The 27510-nt window shown below is 40.5% G+C and overlaps 1 protein-coding gene across 2 annotated transcripts; it reads right to left on the reverse strand.

The window, feature by feature from the left end:
* Nucleotides 1-121: 121 nt before the first annotated feature.
* Nucleotides 122-27143, reverse strand: def8 (differentially expressed in FDCP 8 homolog). Of its 2 annotated transcripts, none has more exons than XM_015952921.3 (12): nt 26701-27143; nt 25452-25574; nt 22010-22104; nt 21769-21918; nt 20640-20781; nt 16654-16818; nt 16356-16483; nt 15143-15256; nt 14948-15028; nt 3516-3656; nt 3096-3205; nt 122-1613 (listed from the first exon to the last, which is right to left on the reverse strand). In XM_015952921.3, the coding sequence occupies exons 2-12, from the start codon at nt 25558-25560 to the stop codon at nt 1508-1510; spliced, it is 1341 nt and encodes a 446-aa protein (XP_015808407.1). In that variant the 5' UTR covers nt 25561-25574; nt 26701-27143; the 3' UTR covers nt 122-1507. The 2 variants fall into 2 exon arrangements, with proteins under 2 accessions (XP_015808407.1, XP_070411065.1); XM_070554964.1 differs by having other exon boundaries at nt 26678-27143.
* Between the last annotated feature and the right edge of the window lie 367 nt (nt 27144-27510).

Raw genomic sequence — 27510 nt, forward strand, 5'->3', positions numbered from 1 at the left:
TGAATCTGGATCTATGAAGAATTTGATGTTGGGAACTTGCATCTTATAAACTGAACATAAATTGAATCAACCGAACGATGCATTTCACTGGAATCACAGACATGTGAAAATAAGGCTTGAGGAGCTTGGTAAGAAATTTAATAGAAAATTCACAATGGGGCAACTGTATAAGATATCCTAGCTGTCTTTCGTCCATGGCTACATATAAAAAATAACACCTGCAATCATGAGGTCAAAACTCCATCATTCTTCAGGCTCCTTTGCGTTACAATAGCATTATTAATGTTGATATAACAATTCAGATAAAATTAATTCAGTAACTTTATTCACGCACTGGTAAACACGACTTTGCTTTTTACCAAACATCATGTAGGTCCGTCACAACATACAGTTCATCATGCCGCTGAAAAACAACACAGCCACATATTATTTTAAAACAAATAATGTCCACTTAATACACTTATTATCATTAGACACAATGTGTTCTCAGTACTGTGGGATTATTTGGACTTTTTAACTTGAACTCAGGCACAGAAAGTTCATGAGAACCCAGATTGATCTGCTACACTGCACTGAACAGAAAAAGGACTAAATGCAGGCAAAGGTACAGGTGAGTTCACAGTTTTAAATAGCTGGAAAGTACAAATAACACCATTTTTTATTGAAACTGAAGATACATGCTGATTAAATATGGTTCCAGTATGTGATGTTTATACATTGATTTGAAGCCATTATTTATTTTTCTAGTTATCTGAGATAATGGAAAAATAGAAAAAGTCGTAACATGCCAACATGATGTTGCAAATGGAAAGCTGACAGTAATTATTACAGAAAGGCCTGTAATTACATAAGACTTCAGAAAATCTTAAAACAGGTTAATGAACCATTATTCAAATCAGCAAGTAAATTCAAGAGGGAAATAAATATATATAAATATGCTGAAATGTTCACAGATTAGCATATTTAAGAATTACATCACGTTTGTTACATCAACTTTATACAAAAAAAAACTGAAAATTTAGGGGAAAATACTTCAGTTTTATATGAAAATCATAATTTGATTGGTTTTTAATTGAGAGCAGGAAACATTATAACAACACGCCTTTCAAGTTTATCAGCCTGCTAATTTGGCCAAATATCAGTAGAGATTTGTCTCAAAGTTAGCGCACAAAGTTAGCGCTTGTGTCATCTCCGATACAGAAATCTTCTTTAGAGGTTAAACTGAAATTTTATTCAAGCAAACATAAAAATAGTCTAGCGCACTCTCTCACCTCCCACACATGCACGCAGTGTTCAGAATATCCTAAACTTAAAAGATTGCTATAGAAATTTATTTAATTCCAGAGGATTCTGTAAGTTCCCTGCTTTGTAACATAGTGCACTGGCAAAGAGATAAAATACTGAAACATCAATGCAGAACATTTAAGACGATTATGAGAAGCTCGTTTAAAGTTGGATCAAACTTCCTGGACCAGAGGTGAGCAACATCTGGTTAAAAATCAGGTCTTCATTTCTGGTGTTCTGCTCCCTTCTCATACGGCTCATCATCCTGTTTTCGCTCAGTCATTCTGGCACATCGTGGACACGTTGTGGAGTTGTCATAGTAACAATCTCTAAAAATACGCAACAAATACGTGTTAACAAAGTCTTTTTCTGTGATGAGTTATGTTAAACTTAAAAGCCTGTGCAAGAGTAATGAGAAGGAAACTTTAAAGATGTTTCCTTTTGTCAGATATATTTTTCATCCGTTTAGTGCTTACATTCAACACGAATGAGGTGCTAACAGCTAGTCAGAATGCAGCCATGAACAAAGTCTTTTGACGCCATCTGAAAACAGCGTCAGTCTCCCATATTTCATAGAAATGATAGCAATTCATTATGAAACCTAATATTACCACAATTTAATCATTATAGGGGTCTTTAAATGGAAATATTTACAAAATAACCAGGTACAGCAGTCCCTCGCTATAACGCGGCTCACCTATTGCAGCTTTGCAGAATTTTTTACGTCAATAAATAAAAGGCGACGAGGATAGCTGACGCTAATGAAAATCCAATCAGCAAATGGAAAAGATAGGTGAACAGAAAAATAACCAATCAGTAATTGGAAGAGGCGGGACTAGATGAGGAAAGTACCAATCAAAGTCCAGATCCAGCCGCTGTTTGAACAAGTATGCAGTAACGGTATACGCTGGCAATAATTGAACAATTTATGTCTAAAACGGGAAAATGTCAGCAGCTGGGTTGAAAAGCATTAAATGTGACCACTGAAAAGTCTTTGCTTGGTGAGTACACATCCAGGATCTCTCCTAGTTTTAAAAGTTCCGGTGGTAGCAGCGAGCAGGGGCAGGAGTGGAGTGTAATGCTGGAACCGAACCGAACACAACGCTCGGAATGGTGCATCTAGTTGTTTTATTGTTTTCATGGTGCTGCTATGACCATAGCGTTCAGTGTTCTAGCGGTGTATTTTTGAAGAAAAACATTCAGGAAGCTCCCTTTGGTAAAGGAAAACTAATAAATACACCAGAAAATAATTCTGACCTTTAGTGGAATAACGCAAGCTTTTTATTTTTATTTTTTACAGCGTATTGACAGTGTTTAACCCTCCCGCATTGTTAATGGGGTCAGATGGACCTCTGGTGTATTATTTTTATTTTAATATTTTTTAAGGGGTGCATCACTTCACCCCTGCCGAGACATAAACTTTAAACCCTGTTTAACCACTCCCTGTTCTGACGGGGTCACCTGATAGGAAAGTGGAAGGGTTAAACAAGAGAGAAAAGTGTGAAAACGTTAATGCTTGTCTAAGAAAGGGTATAAAGTGTGTAGTGAGGGGTTTCACAGCTTTATAAGATCTATAATAGTTGGAAAAAATAAAACTGGCTACTTTGTGGATTTTGAAGGTTATTTCTGGAACACAGCTCCCGTAACGAGGGACCCCTGTAAAGCAAAATTGAGTCGCTTTTTTTTGGCAGCAAAACCCTTCGATATCTGCTGCATTTAAACTAGCCGTTAGCTGATCAGTCATGTTGAACATAAACTCTGTTTTTTTTAAACTTATGTCAGGAGGCCACTTTAGTATTTTAACCATTTACCTGTGAAATACAGCAGAGCAGTCCTGGCACACAGAGGTGTGACTGTCAAAAGGAAACAAGATGTCGCCCTCCTTACAAAGCTCGCAGACAAACCCTTTGGCCTGACAACGCTTCATTTTCACACGAACGGAAAAAAGAGCAGAGAGGAAAAAATACAAGTCAGGGGTTATGGTTTCTTTACTTAGAAAATCAAAGTGAGGTGTAATATAAGGAAATAACCTGTAGATGCAAACACTTTGGCTGGGATTAACAATTATATCAAAATTATAAAACCTTTTTTGTAGTCTTTCCCATTTCTATTGTAATCCATGTCTAAAACTTACAGTATTACTTACATGCATTTGTGCCAACATAAACATTTGAGGGCATTTATATTTTTGTTGCATAAAATGTTAACCAGAAATTATGAGTTAAGGTCACCTCACAGTCGAGTTTGATGTGTTTAGCAAATATCGTGTGGATCTCAGTGAGAGAGCAGCTGAGTCGGCCGCTGGAGATGTCAATCAGGTCCTGCAGTGAGTACATGTCGTCGTTTTCAACAAAGTGCTGTCGATCTTGTAGCTGGGGAGTAGAAACATTGTGCTTCAGGAAAAAGAAACCTGATGGTAATTATCTATGAAACTTCAACAAAAACTGTTTTAATTTTGCAAATAAATCTAAAAAGAAGCACATTATTAGTTTCTTATGTTGTTTGTAACACACTGATTATCCGTTCTTCTAGTGTTTCTATGCTTGCTTTAACACCTTTAGAGTTCTGTCCTTAATAACGTATCCAACAAAAGTTAAAAAAAGATTGTGATGAAATGTTGCAATGCATTGTGTGATGTAGCCCTAGACAAGCAAGTGTGTATTTTGCATGAGTACCCATGAACCTGAGTCATTTAGCTCATCTCAAAGTTGTACTTTCGTGTCCTAGAGATGTTCGAACAGGAAGGAACTAAGCACCACCGTTGGGGGGGGGGGGGGGGGGGGGGGGGGGTTAATAGGACTCTAGGATTTTTTATCCTTTTTTCAAAGCCAGGTAGGTCAGTGACAACACGAAACAGCTGAAAAGGAAATGGGTCAAGCCAAAGACAGACAAAGCAAAGTGGTGGCAGTATTTATGTGGAAGATCAGATTTTCAGTGTGGAGCAGATCAAGGGGTGCACGTATATTTGTTCCATACATTTTGTCAGTGGTAAAGGTCCTACGTATGGGAATAATGAGCTGATAATTGCAACACTCTTAGATGTGGAGATATCCAGGAGGCAGCGGTGTAAATAAAGGGGTTCAGATTAACATATCAACGCCAAACTGCATCCAACCGTGGACAAAAAGGGCTTTAGACCAGAGGTGGTTGTTATATAAAAAGTAGTGACACAAATAATAACCTAAGAGTAAAAAAAGAACTTGGAGAAAATGTTGCTTGCGCACCGTGAATAATGAGTAACTGTCTGAGCCTAAACTAAAATTAAAATTTTGTTTCTGTTGATTTGTTTTCAATTGCTGTCCAAGTCCCGCCATCTGCGTTTTTTCTATTGGCAAATGTGGTTTGTTTGTCTAGCACTAGCAACTAGCAGCACTAGCGCCTGGCAGCATCGCTCCTGAATTGTTACTTCACATCCGCAGCACTAGCAACTAGCAGCACTAGCACCTAGCAGCACTAGCACTCAGCAGCACTAGCAACTAGCAGCACTAGCACCTAGCAGCACTAGCACCCAGCAGCACTAGCAACTAGCAGCACTAGCGCAGCAACATCAGTAACGGTGGACTACATCTATTGCTTAAGGGAATGTTGTAATTCGCTGTTTTCCTTTTTTTGTTTTGTTTTTTCTGTAAGTTTGAACTACATGTTTTTTTTTTACTTTTTATTTTGAGTTTGACATTGTACAATGTGGTTCAACAACCCTGACATTGAGCAGGAAAATCACAAAAGCAAAAAGAAACAAATAAATATATAATAAAAAAATTATATTAAAAATAACAAAAATTCTATAAAGAATAAAAGTACAATCATTTAATTTCATCGCTAAGATTATGTTTTTTCCCCGTTGTCTTCGCCTTTCTTCCCTTTTCCTTCCCTTCTCTTTCCCTCCCCTCCCCTTCCCTTTCTTTTTTCTTTTCCCTTCTCTTCCCCCTTCTTGCTCCTTCCATGCTATATTCTTTAATTTTCCTTTTTTCCATCCTTTTCCCCCTTCCACCTCCCTCTCTCTTCTCATTTCTTCCCTTCGCTTTTACAACCCCCATTTTCATAATAGCAAAAATTCATATTGACATCAGAGTAGACAACAGGCAAACAACAAACAAATACATCACTTTACTAAGTATTGCTTGACACACTCCCATCTATCCCGGAACAGATCCACCTTCATTTGCAGTATAGACGTCATCTGTTCCATTACATATATTTGTTTAATTCTCTCTTTCCATTCTTTTATAGTTGGGGAGTTCACCTCCTTCCATTTTACTGTTATAATTTTCTTTGCAGCCAATAATAAAATACGGGCAATATATATTTGGTCTAAGTTTAACATTTCGCTTGACGTAGCCCCCAACAGATAGAACAAAGGGTGTGAAGGTAACTCCTTTCCCAGAATTTTTCCAACTCTTCCTTTATGTCTCTCCAATATTTAAGAATAACTGGGCAATTCCAGAATATATGGGAGTGGTCCCCCACCTCCCCACAGTTCCTCCAGCAAAGTGAAGACAGGGCATCTTTTGCAAACCCCGCTACAACTAGGGGGGTAAAAAAAGTACCTTGTTTTTATCTGCCATTCAAATTCCTTCCACATTTGGCTGTTGATCCCCCAATGAATTTGTCTACATATATCTTCCCACGGTTCATCTTCAATTAGTATATTTAATTCTAATTCCAATTTCTCCTTTATATATTTCGTATTATGTGTAAAGCCAAGAAAGAAGCTTCTATATGGATTAGTAACATAGCCTTTTGCTTGGGATTTTTTTTCCTATGCGTGAAATAAAATATTGTTCTATTGCATTTGGCTGTTTATAAAGTCTTTCTTTCTCTCTATGATTCATGATATAATGCCTTATCTGAAAATATTTATACGTCAATCATGGGGAGATCGAATTGTTCCCTATTCTGTGAGAATGTTTTAAGGTCTGTTTCTCCAAACAATTGGTCAAGAATAATAAGACCATTATTTGCCCTTTTTTAAAACCCCGAGTCTAATTTGGATGGGGGGAACCCGATGCTATCTAGTATTGGCATGGCCCGAGAAATAGAACCTTTGTCGTTCAGCATTTTCTTTATTTCCCTCCAGGCCCACAGAGTATGTTTTATAATTATATTGTCTATGTTTAATTTCTGGATATCCTTTGGCTTAAGAAATTGTAAGACTGACAGTTCTGTACCTTTAATTTCACCTTGTTCTATCTGGTTCCATATTAGGTCCCTATCTCCCTCCAGCCAGTGAACTATCGCTGTTAATTAGGCTGCCCAATAATAATATATCAGATTAGGCACTGCTAGTCCCCCCTTTCGCTTTCGGCAGCTGAAGTGTCTTAAGCCTTACCCTTGGTTTTTTATGTTGCCATATAAATTGAGAGAACAATTTGTTCAATGTCTTAAATATGGGAGCGGGGATTCTTATGGGTAGGGATTGGAGCAAAAAGAGAAAGCGTGGTAGAACATTCATTTTAAATGTATCAATTCTGCCAAATAAAGATAGAGGGAGAATCATCCATTGGGTCAGGTCAGCCTTGACCTGTTTAATTAGTCTGGTGTAGTTTGCTTCGAACAGAGCTGTAGGTCGGGGAGTCAGCACTATCCCTAGGTATCTAAGCCCTTTATTAGTCCTGTGAAAGGATACCGTTTCATTTAGTTCTTTTGGCCAGTCCCCCATAACCATCATTACTTCTGATTTATTTTGATTTATTTTATATTCTGAGATTTCTGCGCAAGTATCTAGATTGTTAAGCAGTGCTGTACTGATATTTTTGGATTTTTTATAAAAAAGTAGAATATCATCTGCAAATAAAGCAATTTTATGAACCGTCCCTTCTCCGTCTCTTATTCCCTGAATCAACTTGTTCTGGCGAATTATTTCTGCCAGTGGCTCAATACTCAAGGCAAAAAGTACAGATGATAATGAATCTCCCTGCCTCACCCCTCTTTCTACCTTAAATAATTTTGAACAATAACCATTTATTCCTCCTCCTTGAACCGTCACCTTATCGTGGTGGAGGAGTTTGAGTGCCCTAATGATCCTAGGAGCTATGTTGTCTGGGGCACTTAGTGCCCCTGGTAGGGTCTCCCATGACAAATTGGTCTTAGGTGAAGAGTGAGACAAAGAACGGTTCGAAGGATCTTTCATGGCGGTTAAAACGAAGAGTCGGAGTACCCGGCCCGGAGGGTTACCGGGGTCCCACCCTGGAGCCAGGCCTGGGGTTGGGGCCCGTGAGCGAGCGCCTGGTGGCCGGGCTTTCGCCCATGGGGCCCGGCCGGGCCCAGCCCGAACTGGATACATGGGCTCGTCCAACTGTGGACCCACCACCCGCAGGAGAAACATGAAGGGTCCGGTGCAATGTGAATCGGGTGGCAGACCAAGGCGGGAGCCTTGGCGGTCCAATCCCCGGACAAGAAAACTAGTTTTTGGGACATGGAACGTCACCTCGCTGGCGGGGAAGGAGCCGGAGCTTGTGGCAGAGGTTGAGCGGTACCGGCTAGATATAGTCGGACTCACCTCGACACATTGCATTGGCTCTGGAACCCGAGACCTGGAGAGGGGCTGGTCACTCTACTTTGCTGGAGTTGCTCCGGGTGAGAGGCGGAGGGCTGGGGTTGGCTTTTTGTTAGCCCCGAGACTCTCTGCCTGTGTGTTGGGGTTTACCCCGGGGGACAAGAGGGTAGCTTCCTTGCGCCTTCGGGTCAGGGAACGGGTCCTGACTGTTGTTTGTGCTTATGGGCCAAATATCAGTTCAGAGTACCCACCCTTTTTGGAGTCCCTGGGACGAGTGCTAGATAGTGCTCCATCAGGGGACTCCATTGTCCTGCTGGGGGACTTCAATGCTCACGTGGGCAATGACAGCTTGACCTGGAGGGGTGTGATTGGGAGGAACGGCCCACCTGATCAGAACTCGAGCGGTGTTTTGTTATTGGACTTCTGTGCAAGCCGCAGTTTGGCCATAACGAACACCATGTTCGAACATAAGGATGCCCACCGGTACACTTGGTACCAGGGCAGCCTAGGTCACAGGTCGATGATAGATTTTGTAGTCGTATCATCTGACCTGCGGCCGTATGTTTTGGACACCCGAGTGAAGAGAGGGGCGGAGCTGTCAACTGATCACCACCTGGTGGTGAGTTGGATCAGATGGCAAGGGAACATGCCGCGTAGACCTGGCAGACCCAAACGCATAGTGAGGGTCTGCTGGGAACGCCTGGCAGAAGAACCTGTCAAGACGGTCTTCAACTCCCACCTCCGGCAGAGCTTTGACCACGTCCCGAGAGCAGTGGGGGACATTGAGTCCGAGTGGGCCTTGTTCCACTCTGCGATTGTCGAGGCGGCTGTTGCTAGCTGTGGTCGTAAGGTGGCCGGTGCCAGTCGTGGTGGCAACCCCCGTACCCGCTGGTGGACACCAGAGGTTCGGGGAGCCGTCAGGCTGAAGAAGGAGGCCTACAGGGCGTGGCTGGTCTGTGGGTCTCCGGAGGCAGCAGATAGGTACCGGATAGCCAAGCGGGGTGCAGCAGTGGCAGTTGCCGAGGCAAAATCTCGGGCGTGGGAGGAGTTTGGTGAGGCCATGGAGAAAGACTATCGATCGGCTCCAAAGAGGTTCTGGCAAACTGTCCGGCGCCTCAGGAGAGGAAGGCAGCAACTCGCTCACACTGTTTACAGTGGGGATGGGGAGCTGCTGACGTCAACTGAGGCTATAGTCGGACGGTGGAAGGAATACTTTGAGGAGCTCCTCAATCCCACCAATGCGCATTCCGAGGAGGAACCAGAGCTGGGAGGCCTGGGGATGGACTGTCCGATCTCGGGGGCAGAAGTTGCTGAGGTAGTCAAACAACTACACAGCGGCGGAGCCCCGGGGGCGGATGAGGTTCGTCCTGGGTATCTCAAGGCTATGGATGTTGTAGGGCTGTCATGGTTGACACGTCTCTACAACATTGCGTGGTCATCGGGGGCAGTTCCTAGGGAGTGGCAGACCGGGGTGGTGGTCCCCATCTTTAAGAAGGGTGACCTGAGGGTGTGTTCCAACTATAGGGGGATCACACTCCTCAGCCTCCCTGGAAAGGTCTACTCCAAGGTACTGGAGAGGAGGGTCCGATCGATAGTTGAATCTCAGATAGAGGAGGAGCAATGTGGTTTTCGTCCTGGCCGTGGAACTGTGGACCAGCTCTATACCCTTGCAAGGGTGATGGAGGGGGCATGGGAGTTTGCCCAACCAATCCACATGTGCTTTGTGGATTTGGAGAAGGCTTATGACCGTGTCCCCAGGGGCACCCTGTGGGGGACGCTCCAGGAGTATGGGGTGGGTGGCTTTCTGTTAAGGGCCATTCAGTCCCTTTACCAGAGGAGCGTGAGTTTGGTCCGCATAGCCGGTAGTAAGTCGGACCTGTTCCCAGTGAGGGTTGGACTCCGCCAGGGCTGCCCTTTGTCACCGGTTCTGTTCATCACTTTTATGGACAGAATTTCTAGACGCAGCCGTGGTGTGGAGTGTGTCGAGTTTGGTGGCAGGAGAATCTCGTCTCTGCTTTTTGCGGATGATGTGGTCCTCCTAGCTTCATCCAGCTCTGACCTTCAGCTCTTGCTGGGTAGGTTCGCGGCCGAATGTGAAGTGGCTGGGATGAGGATCAGCACCTCCAAATCTGAGACCATGGTTCTCGACCGGAAAAGGGTGGCTTGCCACCTCAGGGTCGGGGGAGAGGTCCTACCTCAAGTGGAGGAGTTTAAGTATCTCGGGGTCTTGTTCACGAGTGAGGGTAGGAGGGATCGGGAGATCGACAGGCGGATTGGTTCGGCGTCTGCAGTGATGCGGACGCTGAGCCGATCTGTCGTGGGGAAGAGGGAGCTGAGCCAGAAAGCCAGGCTCTCGATTTACCGGTCGATCTACGTCCCAATCCTCACCTATGGTCATGAGCTTTGGGTAATGATCGAAAGAACGAGATCGCGGATACAAGCGGCCGAAATGAGTTTCCTCCGTAGGGTGGCCGGGCTCAGCCTTAGAGATAGGGTGAGGAGCTCGGACATTCGGGAGGGACTCGGAGTAGAACCGCTGCTCCTCCGGATCGAAAGGAGCCAGTTGAGGTGGTTTGGGCATCTGGTCAGGATGCCTCCTGGACGCCTCCCCGGGGAGGTGTTTCGGGCATGTCCTGCCGGCAGAAGGCCCCCGGGTCGACCCAGGACACGTTGGAGAGGTTACATCTCCAATCTGGTCCGGGAACGCCTTGGGGTCCTGCCGGAGGAGCTGGTGGAGGTGGCCGGGGAGAGGACGGCCTGGAGCTCCCTAGTTGGGATGCTGCCCCCGCGACCCGGACCCGGATAAGCGGAGGAAGACGAGACGAGACGAGAGACGAGACCATTTATTCTTACTGTTGATTTTGGGTTTTTCTATAAAACATTGAACCAATCTACAAACTTTTCCCCAAAGCCCATTTCCAAAAGAGTATATTTAAAAAAGGTCTAGTCTACTCGGTCGAAGGCTTTCTCTGCATCTAAGAGCATGGATGTGTTTATCTTTCATGATTATTGACTGTAGGTTCAAAGCTCTCCTCACATTATTTGTGCCTTGACGACCTAAAATAAAACCAGTCTGGTCTGGTTTAATGACTTTCTTGATATGTATCTGTATTCTAGATGCTAGTATTGATGTCAGTATTTTTTTAGACCACACAAAGCAGGCTTATAGGGCGATAGCTGGGGCATTGGAGAGGATCTTTCCCTTCCTTGTGCAGAACTGTAATAATCGCTTCTTTCCATGATTCAGGAGGATTCCCTGAGTCTAATACGTAATTATAAGGTTTACATAATATAGGGGTAAGCTCAGTAATAAAGGTTTTATAGTATTCCCCTGCAAAACCATCCGTGTCTGGTGAGCTATTATTTTTAAGTTTATTAATACTATTTCTAACTTCAGTCTCTTTTATTGGTTCTGTTAAACTAGCCCCTTCTTCTTCTGACAATCTATCCAACTTAGGAGTTTTATAGAAATCTTTTATGCTGTCTAATTTTAAGGCCGAAGCTTGGCCTGTATATAATTTATGATAATATTCTGCAAAAGCATCTGAAATCCCTTTTTGGATTCATTTCTACCTTATTCATATTTAGTGAGTTAATTTTGGGTATTATACGACCGGCTTGGGCCTTTCTCAGCTGAAAAGCTTAAAGTTTACTTGCTTTATCCCCATTTCATAATAATTTCTTTTTATAAATCTTAGGGCTCCTTCTGCCTTATACGTTAGTAGACTGTCCAGCTGAGCTCTTATATCTTTCAAATTATCCAGTGTTTCCTGTCATCCATTTTGTTTATGTTCCTTTTCCAACTTTTTTATTTTGGTCTCTAATTCTATCTGTTTTCTCTCCCTTTCTCTCTTTATTCCAGAACCTATTGAAATGAGTTTACCTCTTATTGTAGCCTTTCCTGCATCCCACAGCACTGTTGGTGAAACCTCCCCATTATCATGCATGTCAAAATATTCTATTAGGGCTGATGTCACTTCCTCTCTTACATGCTTATCTGTTAGTAGGGATACATTGATTCTCCAGTATCTACTCTGAGTTTCTGATCCTATGTCCATCCTCATAGTAACTGGGCTACGGTCTGAGATTGTAATTGGTTCAATTGTGCATTCTTTAATTCTAAATGTATCTTTCTTAACCGTAAAGAAGTAATCTAGTCTTGTGTAGCTTCCATGTACCTGTGAGTTGAAAGTAAAATCTTTTTCGTTTGGGTGGAGATGGCGCCAGCCATCTATTAGCACCAGCTCTTCAATCATGTTTGTTAGACTTTTAGATTTTCTGTTTTGTGGTTTCGAGGAGGTAGGTAGTTTATCTAACTTATAGTTGATTACACAGTTGAGGTCAACCCCAATAAGAATCAGACCATTCCCTCTCTCCGCAATTAGTTGAGCCATTCTTTAGAAAATTTTGGGACAATCTTCATTTGGTGCATAAATATTTAGTACCATTAACTTAACCCCTGCAACTGAGCCAACCACCATAACAAATCTACCTTTTTTGACCTCGATTATCTCTTCATTAGTATAATAAACATTTTTATTAAATAATATAGCTACTCCTCTTTTTTCCCGTTGCCATATGAGGCACTATATACTTGATCTACCCACTCTCTTTTTAGTTGTTGATGGTCTGTCTCTGATAAATGCATTTCCTGGAGCAGAGCTATAGAGCAGGGATTCCCAAAGTATGGTGCGCGCACCCCTGGGGGTGCGCAAGCTGCCGCTAGGGGTGCGCAAGGTGAAAAGTGTAATGGCTGCGGAGCTCAGAGAAGTCTGTCATATGTCACCATTAGCGTAGCCAGAAACTCATTTGTGGGTGGGCCAAAGAAAAAGTAAGTGGACCCAATAACTGCAATTGAAAACAAGTATATTTTTGCATGCGCACGTATGTCCTCCACATGTGCCCTAGCTTCATAATAACAATGTGCCGAGCTTCAGCACTCTGGCCTGCGCACGCCGATATGTTCCGTATTTGATAATTTTTAACGATGTTGGAGAAATCTGAAGGTGGTGAGTCATTCTGGCAGATTGTAATTAACACCCTATCTCATGCAGGTGTTCTGACATTGTAAACCTCACACACAGAACATTGTGGATGTAACTAAATAAATCAAGAAATGATTCCCATTCAGGCTATTAACAGCGCGCTGAAGATCTGAAGTTCAGAGTGCGTCTGTCAGAGGTCAGACGCGTTCCAGCGGAACCACGGCTCACGGGTGCACATGTGAGCACATCTGGGCTGGGCAGAAGTAATTTTACAACATTGGTTTAAATAGCGCCAATATAGCGCCAACATAGAAGGGGGTGCGCGGCTAAATAAGTTTGGGAACCACTGCTATAGAGCATTGCATTTTTTTTAATTGGCCCAGGATCTTCTTCCTTTTAATGGGATTATAGATTTCCTTTATATTATATGTAGCTACTTTTAAATAGTTCATTGCTATTTTGTTTCGAAAATGTATTACCTTTTGATTGCATGTAAACACAAAAAACAATAGATAAACAAAAATCTAACTGCACATACACATACATAATAAAGTAAAATTTAAACCTACTTGTCAGTACAACATCTTTATTTATATAAATCTGAGCTTCCAAACTACTAGCCTGTCGCAGTGTTGTATCTAGAACTGCGTCTGGCTCCCGTTGGTAAGGAACCAGGGGGTGGTGACTTAATCTCCCTGTAGAAAACTGCACATAGTGTGCAATGACGCCCAATAATACATATTTATGAAGAAAAGGACGTAGTTGCGCATTCTTCATGAGAAAAAAAAAAAAACAAAACAAAAGAAAAACCCAATGGGGAATCACGATTCTTCCCGTCAGACTTTTAACCTAAGAATATATAACAGTGTCCTTGACAAATTTCCTATTAAATCCTTACTTAAATAATCCACATTTATCTTTATTTATTTTATATATATATATTTTTTTTTACCACTTATCTCGACTAAAACTTCATCTAATCATGCTATTTTAATACCTCTTTCTGTTTTTTAGTCCTCCTGTGTGGTGACCTCTTTTTTTTTTTTTATACTTCTAATATTCCAGTCCGTTGTCTGTTCCTTCTCTGTGTGCTCTTCCTCCCCTCCATATACCTGGACACCCAGGCTGCTCAGCACTTCGGCCGCACTCTTCAATGTAATGTAGGTCTTCTCTCCCGAGTCCAGCTTCAGTTTAAGCCGTGCCGGGCACAAGGTACCCCGATACCTTTCTGGCGTAGTTGTTTGATAACTGTGCGCACCCTCGCTCGCTTTTTCTGCAGCTCTGGCAAGTAGTCTTGATTGAAAAAGATCCTCTTGCCCTGGAAAAGCACTTGTCTTTGGCTCCATGCTTGCTTTAAAATGAGATCCTTCACAGCTGCATCCAGGATTCTCACCACAATAGACCGAGGTGTTGCCAGGTGGTCTCTTGGTCATACTTGGAGCGAGCGATGCGCTCTTTCTATCCTAATGTCCAAGTCTGGGGGGAGCGTCAGAACTTTATTTAATAAATCTTTAGTAAAGCCTATCAAGTTTCCACCTTCGCTCTCCTCTGGCACTTGGAAAATCCTCATATTGTTCCTCCTTAGTCTATTTTGGAGATCTTCAAAGGTGTTTGTCAGCTTTCACTGTTTTCCTGTTGTTGAAGTTAATTGTTTTTGGTTGATATGAAATTAAATGTCCTGCAGCACTTTGTAGCTTAATAAAAAGTATAGATGGATATAATAAAGCACATTTAACTCACAGCAAGAACTAAATATTTAGAAGCTGATTTTAAAACAAGCAAAACCGTTTTCTGTTTCCTCCACATGGTGGCAGTGTTGTTTGAACAGTTGTCGGACTAGTTCAGTGGTTCCCAACCTTTTTCCAGGTAGACCCCCTTATCTGTGTCAAAAGCAAGCCACTCCAACCCCAACGTCTACCAGAATACACACATCAAAGGTGATTAAATGCAAACTTTACTCAGAGTTGTGACTCTTATACAGAGTTTTGATTATATTGTTTGGGGATTTATTGGAATTGTATGCATGTAATCTTTACAAATATAATCCTGGTAATCTTACAACCTCAGCACAGACTAAAGACTGAATTGTGGGGACCCTCTTGGGGGGTCACGGACCCCAGGCTGGGAACCACTGGACTAGTTGCTGTTTAACTTTAGGTAAGTAGAAAATATAGTTACTGACTTGAAGTAGTAGCCGAGCTTCCATCGCTTCCTTGCAAGTTAAAAAGTAGGGTTTCATCAACAGAATATCTTGACGAAGTTTCTGTGTAAAACAAACAGCAGACACACACACACCTCAAGTCGTGACATACACTGCAAACGCAGCATATTTTTAAAGAACATGTACTCAACTTCTACATAAAATGACATAACCCACCTTGATCTCAACCAGTTCCTCCACAAAGTTGAACAGCAGCGGGTTGATTTCCTTCAGCTTCAGCACCGGACGTGACATCATGAGCGCCAAATATCGCAACGAGGAACGACAAACCTGGAAAAGAGCCACTGTGAACACAGACACCAGCTGACGGAGAACACAGAAGTCCATTTATGTAAATTGGCTTGCTTTACATTAGAGATGGAGGGCAACATATTGACTGATTGGCTCCATGGGGGAGTGACACACAAATAAACACATAAAAACTTGACAGAAGATAAAAAATGTGATTGTAACATCTGAATAATCATGAAAGGAAACTTTTGCTGAAACATGAATTTTTTTCTTGCAAGGACATTTTTTTAAAAGATCTATTGGTCACTGCAGCAATGAAGTGGTGTTATCCTGGGCCTTTATTTATCATAAGGTAAATCATGCTTTGTGTGCAACTCCTTTTGACCTGGATTTTCTGACCTGTTAAAAAAAACAGGTCATATGCAGCCTGGCTTTCATAAGTGATACTTCTAATCTAGTTTCAATTACATAAATGGATGGCTTTTGGGTGAATGTTTTCAGATTTGAGCAGCATTCCTTCCAGTTAGTGAACTGACATGATTAGAGAAGGATGGCATTTATTCAGGCCCTTGGTGAGGAAAAAAACATGTTTGCCTAGTTGTTCAACAGTGATTTGTTATATGTTCAACATCAGTATTGTAACAGCTGACAATCCGAGTCTGATTTGATGCTTTAGATTTTAGATTTGAGATCGAAATCCACAAATCAATTCATTTGCAGGTTTTACTGATGAAAAAAGAGAATCACTACAATCTCTAATTGAATTTTCTCTATCTCCTAACAGGACTGCAAAAATAAAAATGCAACTAATCATACCGTGATTTTAGAAGATTAATGACTGTATATTAGTTTCAAAATAACTGATTTAGAGGATATTTGATTATTTTATCATTTAAATTCCCTTTAAAATAACAGTCAATATGGCTCTCTGGCTCTCAAATGTCTTTCTTCATCTTTACTGTGAATACTTAACAGCAGATCATGCAAACTCTTTGGTGAAATACATTTTAGCGAATGTCTTTATTTGATGACGTTCACAGATTTTGGGTCCATTAAAAAACAAAACCTGCAAGAACACGTCAACAGATTATTGCATTTCTACATGTAGGCTGTATTTTTGTTAGGCTGTCAGGGATACCTTGCGTGGTTCAAACTCCCAGTTGTGGATGACCCGGGCTGGGACAATGGCGGTGTCGTTCCAGTGGCACGTGCTGCAGTAGTACTGGCCTGTGTAGTCGCACTGTCTGGCTTCAGTTGGTACACCTCCTTAAAAATTAATATATTAGAGTAAAATTATAAGAGAAAAAGAAGACTCACTATCCCAACATGACCCCTTCTGAGGGGTCAGAAGTTGTACTCTATAAAACATATCATGCTGACCATCTGTGAAAGTACTTTAAAAACATCTGGAGAGTTATTCCCAAACTTGGACTCACTCAGTGAAATGGGCGTCCGACACTCAGCACAGCGGTAATCTTGACGATCGAGTCCGATTTCTGGGCAGATGCTAAGTTCGTACTCTGACTGGTGGCTCACCTTTGACCTGACGCACGGTTTTGTGATCAGGTTCATACACTTACTATGGCAACGATAATAGCATCCTGGAAAACAAGGACAAAATCATTGGAACAGGATTTTTTTTTTTTAAGTTTTAGGCTTCAGCACAAAGATAAAATGCTAATCCTAGTCTTGTATTGACTCTGAGACACACACATTTAAAAATAAAAGCTGGTTCACTGAAAGCCATTACCCAGAGCCAGTGCTGGACTGACCATAGGGCATAGCGGGCAACTGCCCGCTGGGCCGACCCTTTCATCTTTTATGGGCCGGTGTCTGGTTTTTTTTTGTTTTTTTTTTTTTTCCTGGCCTCTAGTTGTTGCGGACAACTTGTCCGCGCCGCCCCACGCGACGCCTCGTAAAAGTTGGTGGATTGGCCAATTGGTAATAATACACTCTGGGCTGGACCAATAGCCAGAGGTCTGATGCACCCGCCAGTTGTTTGTGAATCTCAGTAAACAGACAGACGAGCTTAACAAAATGGAGAACAAAAAACGGAAAGGAGAAGCGGAGAAAATTCGACTAAAAAAGAAACTGGCCCTTCAGGCTGATGCTGGCACATGTGTTAAAATCTCACAGTTGTTTGGTAGTGAAGGTTCAAGTAAAATCAATTTAGGAAGTGATGGAGCCTCAGCCCAGCGACAGGTTGGAGAAGAAAAGAGGGAGGAGGAGGAGAAACCCGAGCCGGTGTTGTGCCATAAATTGACTCGCTGCCAAAAAATGATTAGCCACCGCGGGATCGCGCACGGTTAGGCAATTGCATTTCTAGACAAAATTCCCCAGGATTTCGCCCTAAAACTCAGCATATCTAGCAATATGGACATTCAGAAAGCAAAGATAACCTCTTCCGGTACTTAAACAGATGTTTATCGCGGATATTAGTGTGGCAGTGTTTGTGGCAGCCTGCGCCGGAGCACGAGGACGTGCTTGTGGGAAGAGGGAGGAAGATGTGGCAGTGTGAGCATCCACAATGTCCCGATTGATCATGCGCCCTGGCTACTTGGCCAAGGAGATGTCCCTTTGGCTGACTGGTTAGAGCGTATGACTCTAACCCGGGAGTCTGGGGATCGAATCCCGCCCGGGCACTCCTTTCTGCACCTTGCCACATTAGTTTTTCCAGTTCTGAAGTTGTTTTAAGTGTTGCTATTTATCTTAAACGTTCACAATGAGGATATATTAATCCTTTTTGCAATATTTGCGATTGAAAGATGGTTTGTGCCTCAAACTTTGTGGTAAGAACTGGCTTTCTTTATGTTACAGCCTTGATACTAAAAAAAAAAATAAACAATGTAAAATGGCACCCTGTATTGAATGTAAACGTTGTATAAATGGAAATAAACAATTCTCCAGCGATTGCATTTTTCCCCCTTCCTTTCTTTAGTCCACTTGACATGGAGCCACAGTTAACTAGTTTGGGGCACATTTTTACTTGAAAAAAAGTATTTAAAATGATCAAGCTTTGGCTTTACAATGACACTGTGTAGGTTGCTATTCATTACGTTGCTCTATTTAAAAGTAACAAGATAAAAGCACTTCAGCACATAAAATTAAGATTGTCACTTGCCAAATAGACTACACCCTCCCGTTTACCTATAAGAAATGCCTCAAAATATCTTTAAATTCTTTATTGATGATTTAATTGTAGACAACTAAAATGGCATTTTACTTGCCAAAAAGTGATTGAATCGCTAAGATTTTCATGGAGGCTAAAATTGACCAAATAAGGGTTTTATGTATTATCTGTTGACGTTACTGTACTCATACTGCCTACTGTGTCATCAAAAACACCCCAAAAATGGCAAAAAAAAAAAACAAAAAAAAGAAGATAATTTCCCTTGCCAAAAATTGATTACAGTGTCCTGGTCACCTGTAAAGGGTTACATTTACCTAAATATTACTTTATTTATTATCTCTTGATGTTATTAGTGCCACCACAGGATGCCGGTGTCTTTCACATTCATAAACACCTCAAAAATGGCAACAAATGATCATTTCCCTTGCCAAAAATTGATTACAGTGTCCTGGTCACGTGTAAAGGGTTAAATTGACCTAAATATTACCTTATTTATTATCTCTTGATGTTATTAGTGCCATCTCAGGATGCTGGGTGTCTTCCACATTCATAAACACAGAGTCCTGGTCACCCATAAAGGCTTAAATTGGCATAAATATTACTTCATTTATTATGATGCTGGGTGTGTTCCACAATCATATTCGAATAAACGTGAAAATATTCCGTCCGAATATCTGTTTCTTGTTATAAATATAACAGCTAGAAGGATTTACAGTTAAAATAGGAGAAACACGTGACTCCCCAGGAAGGGTCGTAACACCACTTGCCTCATGCACATAAGTGACCAAAACAAAGCAGCATGGAGACACTCCGTCTCCAACCACCTCTCAGGCAGCAGCCTGCACTCCCAAGTTCTACACGTCACCAGAACATAAACAACCGCAACACAATAAAAGCAGTGTTATACAAAATGGAAGGCCTGTAGTGTTTATTCTCTTACAGTAACAACTTATCAATTTTTTGGAGGAATTTATTTGAGAATGTTTTGGTTTTTATTAATTGTGCAATAGAAAAGTAATCGCTAGATTAATCATCTAAATAGTCATTAGAATAGTCGACTATTCGATAAAATAATCGTCAGAATAATCATTTTAAAAATAATCAGTTACCCCCAACCCTACTTTTTAGAATACCAGGATAGGAAGGATGGTGTAGGTTTACGTTTATTAGATTGATACATAAATACTACCAATAAGAAAGTGTACGTTGGTGTGTGTCAGAAACAGCATAAGGCTTAATGTCTTTTCCAAAAAAAACAGGTGATGGGCCGGTCTCCAGTCAAAATGCCCGGGCTGAATTTTTGTCCCAGTCCAGCCCTGCCCAGAGCTGTATCTTTGTGATTTAAAGTCAAGTTAAAGTGAAATTACATCTCCACATTTGGCCCATCCCGGCAGGGAGCAGTGAGCTGCAGCGGTGGCTGATCTCAGGAGCTATTTGGTGATTTAACACCCCCCACCCCACCCCACCCCCCCAATCCAACCCATTAAAGCTGAGTATCAAGCAGGGAGATGCACCTGTTTCAGGAAGTACAAGTCAGCTGGAGGAGAAAGAAGCTTCACACGGCAGGTTTTGCAATCGTATGTCATGATATTTGGACAGCTCGCCTCGAACTGGATAACACTGACTCGGTTTGCTCTGCAAGGTTGATGTTTCATCTACAGAAATCGCAAGCCTGGAAGTGTGCTAAAGCAGGAGATAGGTGTAGGAGACTATTTTCATGTTCGGAGGGAAAAACTCAGAGTAACTGATTATAATCAGAAATAATCATTAAAAATGTTTTTTTTTTTAGTGTTCCACACCTTTAATGTAAAAAGCATCTCTTGGCCTGGTGCTGCTTTCTGACTTTTATTTTCATTTCCTCATTCATGCGGTTGACAATTCATCATTATGAAACAAATCACTAGTTTATAGGCTAAGCGCTCAAACACCATATTTAAAATGACCAGTCAATTATGTTCCATCAGCAGAAGAACAAAGAGAAAGTTTCATTTCTCTGAATAAAATAAAATGTTATTATTGTGCTTCCTTATTACAGTGTGGATATAGAAAACAAGTCAGTTGTCTGGTTGTAAATCAGTTTCACTGCTTTCAAAACTTTATTGGACTTTACTGAAGCAAACATGTAAACAAGTCACATAACTTCTCATGCTAGTTCTTTTTCTGATTTGAGATCATCAAAGAGAAGTTCAAATCACTTTATAGTAAACCAACCTAAAATTAGTTTTAAAAACATTTAAACATCAGATTTGGTTAAATCTACTTCCGTCAAGCAGAGCCCTACGTGTGTCTCACCTGTGCAGGTATACCAGGTCTGAATTAGACCCCATATGATGGCACTACACTTGTCACAAGTCTGTTTCACACTCTTGCTCTTCTCTTTTGAGAAACGATGCTCCAGTATGACTCTTAGATTAGGCTCATCCTCCTCTGGGTCCTGTTGAAGAAAAATAACAAAATAAAAAATTTTAAAGGTGCGGTTCATTTGTTTAATTAAAACATTTGCAGTGGTCTCTAGTAAGAATGAATGCCTTATAAGCTGTACTATGGGTAAAAAAAACCTGGGGTGCCTGTTTCAGAAGATTGTACGATACGAGGAGAGCCTTAGACAGCAGGTTTTGGAATCTTACTTCCTGATATTTGGACATCTCACCTCTGATTGGTTAACAGCAACGTGACTACTACTGACTCTGCTCTGCAACATTGATGTTTTATCTCCACACATAACAGAAGCCTAGAGGAGTTTCTGCCACATCGTGGTGTTGCTAATGCTAACGGCTAGCTTCTGCTAGTTGAGACGTGCTCTGCTGTTTTCTAAACGCTAAACCAACAACAGCCTTCCCCATCACAAGTCAAGATGGGCGAGTCCATGAATGTTAAGTGTCAGTATAATGTAGATCTGTCAGGCTTTTCTAATCCTAGAGTTTCACATCAGAAGCTAATGCAGGAGATAGGTGTAGGAGACTATTTTCATGTTCATGAAAAACTCAAGAGGGACCCATTAAAATGAAAAAATAATCATTAAAATATGGGTTTTCAATGAAGCACATCTTTAAATATTTAAACTCCAATTTAACAATTAAAAGCTTCACTTGGAATGATTATGAAAGACACAGTGAATGTTAAAAACTCTAAATCATGGATATTAGAACTTCTTAGCTTTTCTTAGAATAAAGTTTTTGTTGAGTGTTTTCTTTTAGTTTATAAGAATCAGTGTGAAATATCAGCAAAGTGTTTATCACTTAAAACCATTTTAAGGTGGAGAAACAATTCTTCTGTAAGGAACTGGGCTGAACTTCTTTGTCCATTTTCTGTTTTATTCAAATTTTCATTGATCAGTTTTTTGTTCTATTTTCTTTAGCAAAGTCATCAGTCATGTGTTCTGCTTGTCCACCTGAGGCAGCACTCCGAGCTGAAGCCTCACCTTAAGTTCCTGTAATTTGAGCCGAAGGTGGATCAGCTTCACCACAGTGTCCTTTTGTCTCTCCGAGTGTTCTGGCAGCTCCAGGATCAGCTTTTTACACTCCCCTATTGCCTGTTTCAGCTGTTCGATGTCTGATGCCACAAAGGATCCCTGCAACCGCAAAATTCAACATTTGGTTTAAAAATAAAAGCAAGCTGATGTGTTCAATGTGGTTAAATAACAGCCAACATGAGTCGCTTACCACAGGTCTTGAGAAATGGTCCTCAGCTAGACCGAGATCCATGGTGCGATCTGAATTGTGGGTTTTGGGCCCAGAAAATAATTCAGGTTTTGCTTCTAAAAAGAGAGAAATGGGACTTAAAGTTCTTCCTCACAGCAAAGATAAAGAGTGAACTGGTGAGCGCTCTCAGACATCCACGATGTTTATTCATATGACAGCAGCTCAGAACAGCAGCCAAGTCTGAAAAGAGCCCAATAAAACACAGAAAAAACTGATAACTGAACTATGAGCTCTGGTAATGTGCAACCAAACTTGTTAATGAGACATACAGCCACGTGGTCATAATGAAACCATGTAGAAAAGACTCTTATAACCTGAATTAATATGAGTCCTGCATCTCTTTTTCCGTCTGATGAAAAGAAAAATAAACAATGTTACAAAAATACAATAAAAAAAACGGAAGAAATGTGCTTTTTTATGTGAAATCAATACAAAAGACTCTTGGTCCAGAGAATACGTGATTTGTAGGAAAACACTGAGCAGCTAATTGAAATTTAAAACAACAACAACCTGGGTTAAACTTTCATCCCTGTAAAACTAAAACCATCACTGATAAAACAAACTGGTTTGGCTTAAAGCTGCAGACATATGCTGCCTTTACCTGCGTACACATCAGAGCAAAGCATGTTACTGGTGGCAGACCGGCCAGATGACAACAGGAGAATCAGAGCCACTTGTGTGTGTCGTCTTGCTAGTTAAAATGATTGTAATCAAGCACAAAAATCCTAAAATAAAGGAAGTGTTACCAACGCTTTTTCCTTCTCATTTGCTCTGCTTTAGCTACAGTATTTTGCCACTTCTTGTTTCATAAACTTGGGAGTTGGTCGTTTACGATTCGTTCTACTAAATGTTTCATCTGAGAAAAAACTTTCAGGTAAAACGCCCTGTGAGGTGAGAAGAGAACAACTTTACGTCGTCTACTAAAAGAAAACATTAGCAAAAACAGAAACCCTGATGTAAAAAAAAAACTATTAACCCCACAAAATGCTTTTCATACCAATAAATATCCAATTGAATTTATTCCTAACTTAGAAAACCATCATCCACATTTGAGCTTCTATGGTTCTTGTGACTGAACACTCAGTTAACAGTTTAACTGACTTCATATCATTATTCACAGTTTATCACATTTGAATGAATCAATGGTGAATTAAGTGAGAGGAAATCCAAATCATCCAGATTAGAGATGAAAGGTTATCGTTTCTAATCTAATTATGCAGAACAACAGGTATCAGAACGATGACGAATGAGGTCCCATAAAAGTAGAATTAATGTTCATTTTTATAAAAACAAGAAACAAACAACTGAGGGATTGTTATGGAGGTTTTTATTACCAGAGTGGAGTGTTTCTGAACTGTGTGGCTGCAGAACAACTTAAAATAAAACAACTTTTAAAAGTCACTAAAGCTTCTCATCACAACAAATGAAGTGAAGTTTATATCCAACGTTGGAAGAAAAAAGTTTAGGTTATTAATAAAATGTCACATACCAAATTTGCAGAAAAGTTGGAAGCTTTTTAAAACTTGGTGAAAACCTAAATATATAATTTGTTTTATATAAAGAAACAAATGCAAACATTTTTTTCTTCACATTATAAGAAATAATAAGCTCTGTTACAAATGCAAACAAATCTAGGATCTTGTGAGTTTTATCATCAACATCATTATTTTTACTATTATTATTATTATTATTTAATCATTTCATGAGAACTCATTGTGATTATTCTTCCTGATCTTTTCACAACTCAACTACACAAATTGTTGCAAACACACTAGTTACTTTATTGATCACAGAGTTGGTTTGCTATGGCGTCACCAGGAAGTCTGAAAGTCAAATATTTTATGATATTTAAACTTTGTGGACATATTCTTTGCCATTTTTCTTTAAGAAATTACTTGTTTTAGCCTGTCAATAAATTTAGAATTTAGTTGCATTTAAAGAGCAAATTGCAGGTAATTTTTTTTCTAATTCATATAAAATGCTGTACAAAATACTATCTGAGATGCTTATTGTGGATATTTTGTTTTAAAATACATAACAGCAGAGTTTTCTAGTAAAAAGTGACCTTTCTCAGCAGAGTTTCTAAAAAGGCTCTTTGTTCTAAGTCTGAACCTCTGACGTAACCAAAGGGAGTTTGAAACTAGGTGCTGCCTCAGCTCAGTGTGAAGAGTGGGTAGTTTTAGGGTAGAGAGGTCATGTTATGGAGTCATTGTGTGTTTTAACTAGTTTTGGATTGTGTTAATTTTGATAAACTATCGTTTGTGAAGGCTTTATCAACTCCAGCCTGTCCGGACATCGAGTCCACGGGTTTCCAAGTAAGAGAAACAACGCCTCTGTCTCCGTGCCTGAGGGCGTTTTGTGCAGCTGAAAAGACGGACTTCTGTAGCCCTCATCGGCTGGTACTGGGACAGGGAGGTCCGCACGGGGCTCCAGAGACCCGTGGCGGGGTTTAAAAAATTAAATGCAGATTTCTGGAACTTAGATCACCATCAGAACCGACCACAATAAGAGACGCACGGCTCAGCAGACCAACTGGTTTCCGGGTCGGAACTGGATCAGAACCGCCGTCGACTGGCTCACTGGTGTCTGGGTCAGATCCAGCTCACAGAAGCCCGCATGAGCTCCAGAACTGGATGACATGCATGCATCTATCTCCCTCTCTCTAAGCGCTAAACTACGTTACATGAACAGATATTAACGAGTATGAGACAGATGCTCATTTGTATTAATATTATATTAACTGACTAATACCATTTTAATTGTCTGGTACATGATAGTAATCTGTGCAATATTGTGATGTTAGCACACAAGTTTAAGCTAGCATTGTTTACTCACAAGACACCTGCTGCTCCCCCGCTGCTTCTCCTCAATCTCTCTGCTTTGGCGGATGGTTTCTCTCTCTGGTTTGTCTCTGCTCTCTGGGGCGTGCAGCAAACTCATAACTTTATGGTTTTGGTCCATCGTAAGTAGAATTATAAACATTTAAAGTTTCCTCTGTGTCAGCACCGCATTAGAATCCATATTTTTGTCTGGATTAAGCGAACAGGACTCCCTCAGCTGATGTCACTTGGTTTGGCCCAAAAAATTAAAAAAAAAAAACTTTCTCACAAAAATGACTCTAAAAGCCCAAAAAATGTATGTATGTGTAAAAAAAATGTTTTAAACAAGTTTCTATTATGTTTCTCCAAACAATGGTTCATGGGAGTCTCTAACCTGCAATTTGCTCTTTAAGGAAACTTGGGAAACTAACCCTAACCTAAAGGTTACACATAAATACATTGTATGTTTAATTTTTTATAGCTACATCCTTTGCCTCATACTGTTGCTCTTAGCACAGAAAAAAGCAGCAATGACAATAAAGATCTTGTTTTGTATCGTCCTTGTAAGACTGTAATTATTTTACCATATTGTGGGGGCGTTTTGCCTCCTTCAAGATGATCTTCCTCCTCTCCACGATCAAAGGGGTTGAGGTGTGTTTGACGAAAAAGTGCAAGTCTCTCATCATACTCCATCTTACTGGCTACATCTAAGAGGGACAAAACACATCCGAGTGATGCAGACAAGTTGAAAAACACGTTCCTGCCCTTGTAATGGAAGCTAGCAAGCTAATGTTTCTGCGTGACAACTATAATGGATTCAGATCCCATTTAAACGTTGCTACTCTTTAAGCTCTAAGCATTGTTTAACAACAATAAAATCCCACAGACAGGGCTCAAATAAAAAAACATGTTGCAATATTTATTAGATTCAAAAAACAATGTCAGCAATTTGAAACTTTCTGCTTTGCTCTCTAAGAAAATCACAAATCAGTCACATATTTGGGTACTGGGGATGTTTTTAAAAATACACAGAAAATGTTATGACGTAGTGGTAGGATAAAGACTGGCCAATTCACTGATGATTCGTTTATTTGAATTTCCAGCAAAACATCATTGTAAAAAGTAAAGTGTACACTTATGTTCAAATGAGTACTGTTTAGCTCTGATGATCGCTGCAATCTGGATCAATATGAAAGATTAGCAAGCAGCTCAGAATAAAGTGCATCGATCAATTTGTCATCAGACAAAATGAGCTGAAAGACAAATTATAATTTAGATGAAACATTCAAACATCTCAGACTTAGTCACATACGTTTAAAGTGTTTTTATTAGTTACAAAAAATGATTTAAACATGAAGTTTTTTCTGAACCATGGATTTGATTAAAATTACTGAATAAAGTTATTAAAGACAGACTGCATAAAAGCATAAATGAAATAAAACTTTTAAGGAAACATTTCAATGAAAAAGTACATGTAAAAGTTGCTTTGATGACCTCACTGTTTGTAATTCAATTTCTTTATCTTTGCTTTCTTAAAAGAAGACAAGTGAGTTAAAGAGGAAACTGCTTTGTGAAGCCAAACGCAGGTTTCAGAGGAAACAACAAATAAATCATATCACGATTCTTGTTGAATGTACTTCTCTACAAAGCGGTAGTCACAATTAGAATGCACAAACACACACACACGGGAAAAAACTATGAGACAACGAGCTGTGAGCTAAATGATACACTGCAAACATGTCACTAGCTAACGCTAACGGGCTAAACAGCTGTAACAATGCAGCTTTGATGCTAATATCAGCTAAATTACCGGGAAAATGGTCGGAAGCTTACCCCGTTTTCACTGTATAGTCACCAAAAAGCGAGGTCTTTTTGAATATATTTAGTAGTAGACAAAAGTGGTTTTACATGGACAGCTGCTTGTTGTTTTCCTCCTGTTATCAGCAACATCAGAAAACTTATGTCAAGTCATTCTTTGTTTGAAAAGTCGCTTCCGGTTACTTTCTTCAAAATAAAGCTTATGCTCCGGATAATTAAGAAAAATGCCAGATTTAAAGTAAATACCAAAAAGTAAATCATTTTTTTAAAACATGTCTTTGAATCCATTTTTTTATTTGGACACTTGTTTTTCATAATGCAATGTCACCATTTTCATGAAAGAGGCTTTACAAGCTTTTACTTTGAAAGTTTTATTTAGCTGTTTTTCCTTTAGAACTGAAAGATGTCTTCTAACTTCCTTGTTGTCATTTTTGAGATAGCCAGTGTGGGCCAATGGACAGCATTATTCACAGCATTTGTTGTCAGGAACTGGAACCATTCAGGGAGCTCTTGTTGATTCTGGACCCACCAGTACCACATCTCCTCTGTGTAACGGGCCATCCTGGATTTGAGGGCTGCTGCATGAATCCTTTTGTGTTGATGCTAGCTTATCAAACATTTAAAGAGCAAGTCACCCCCTACAAGAAGAGTACTTCACTCCCACTTCATGTTTGAAAAATGCTACAAATGCTGTTGACTAGCAGACCGAGAGGGTGGAGCCACTAACAAATACACACACTCACGAACGACATTGTGACATCATAATGTACCAATTTACATCATAGCATACCTCTTAGCCAATAGCGGTGGCAGATTTAAATTCAA

This window comes from Nothobranchius furzeri, chromosome 9 (genome assembly GCF_043380555.1).
Source record: "Nothobranchius furzeri strain GRZ-AD chromosome 9, NfurGRZ-RIMD1, whole genome shotgun sequence".
Lineage (NCBI taxonomy): Eukaryota > Metazoa > Chordata > Actinopteri > Cyprinodontiformes > Nothobranchiidae > Nothobranchius > Nothobranchius furzeri.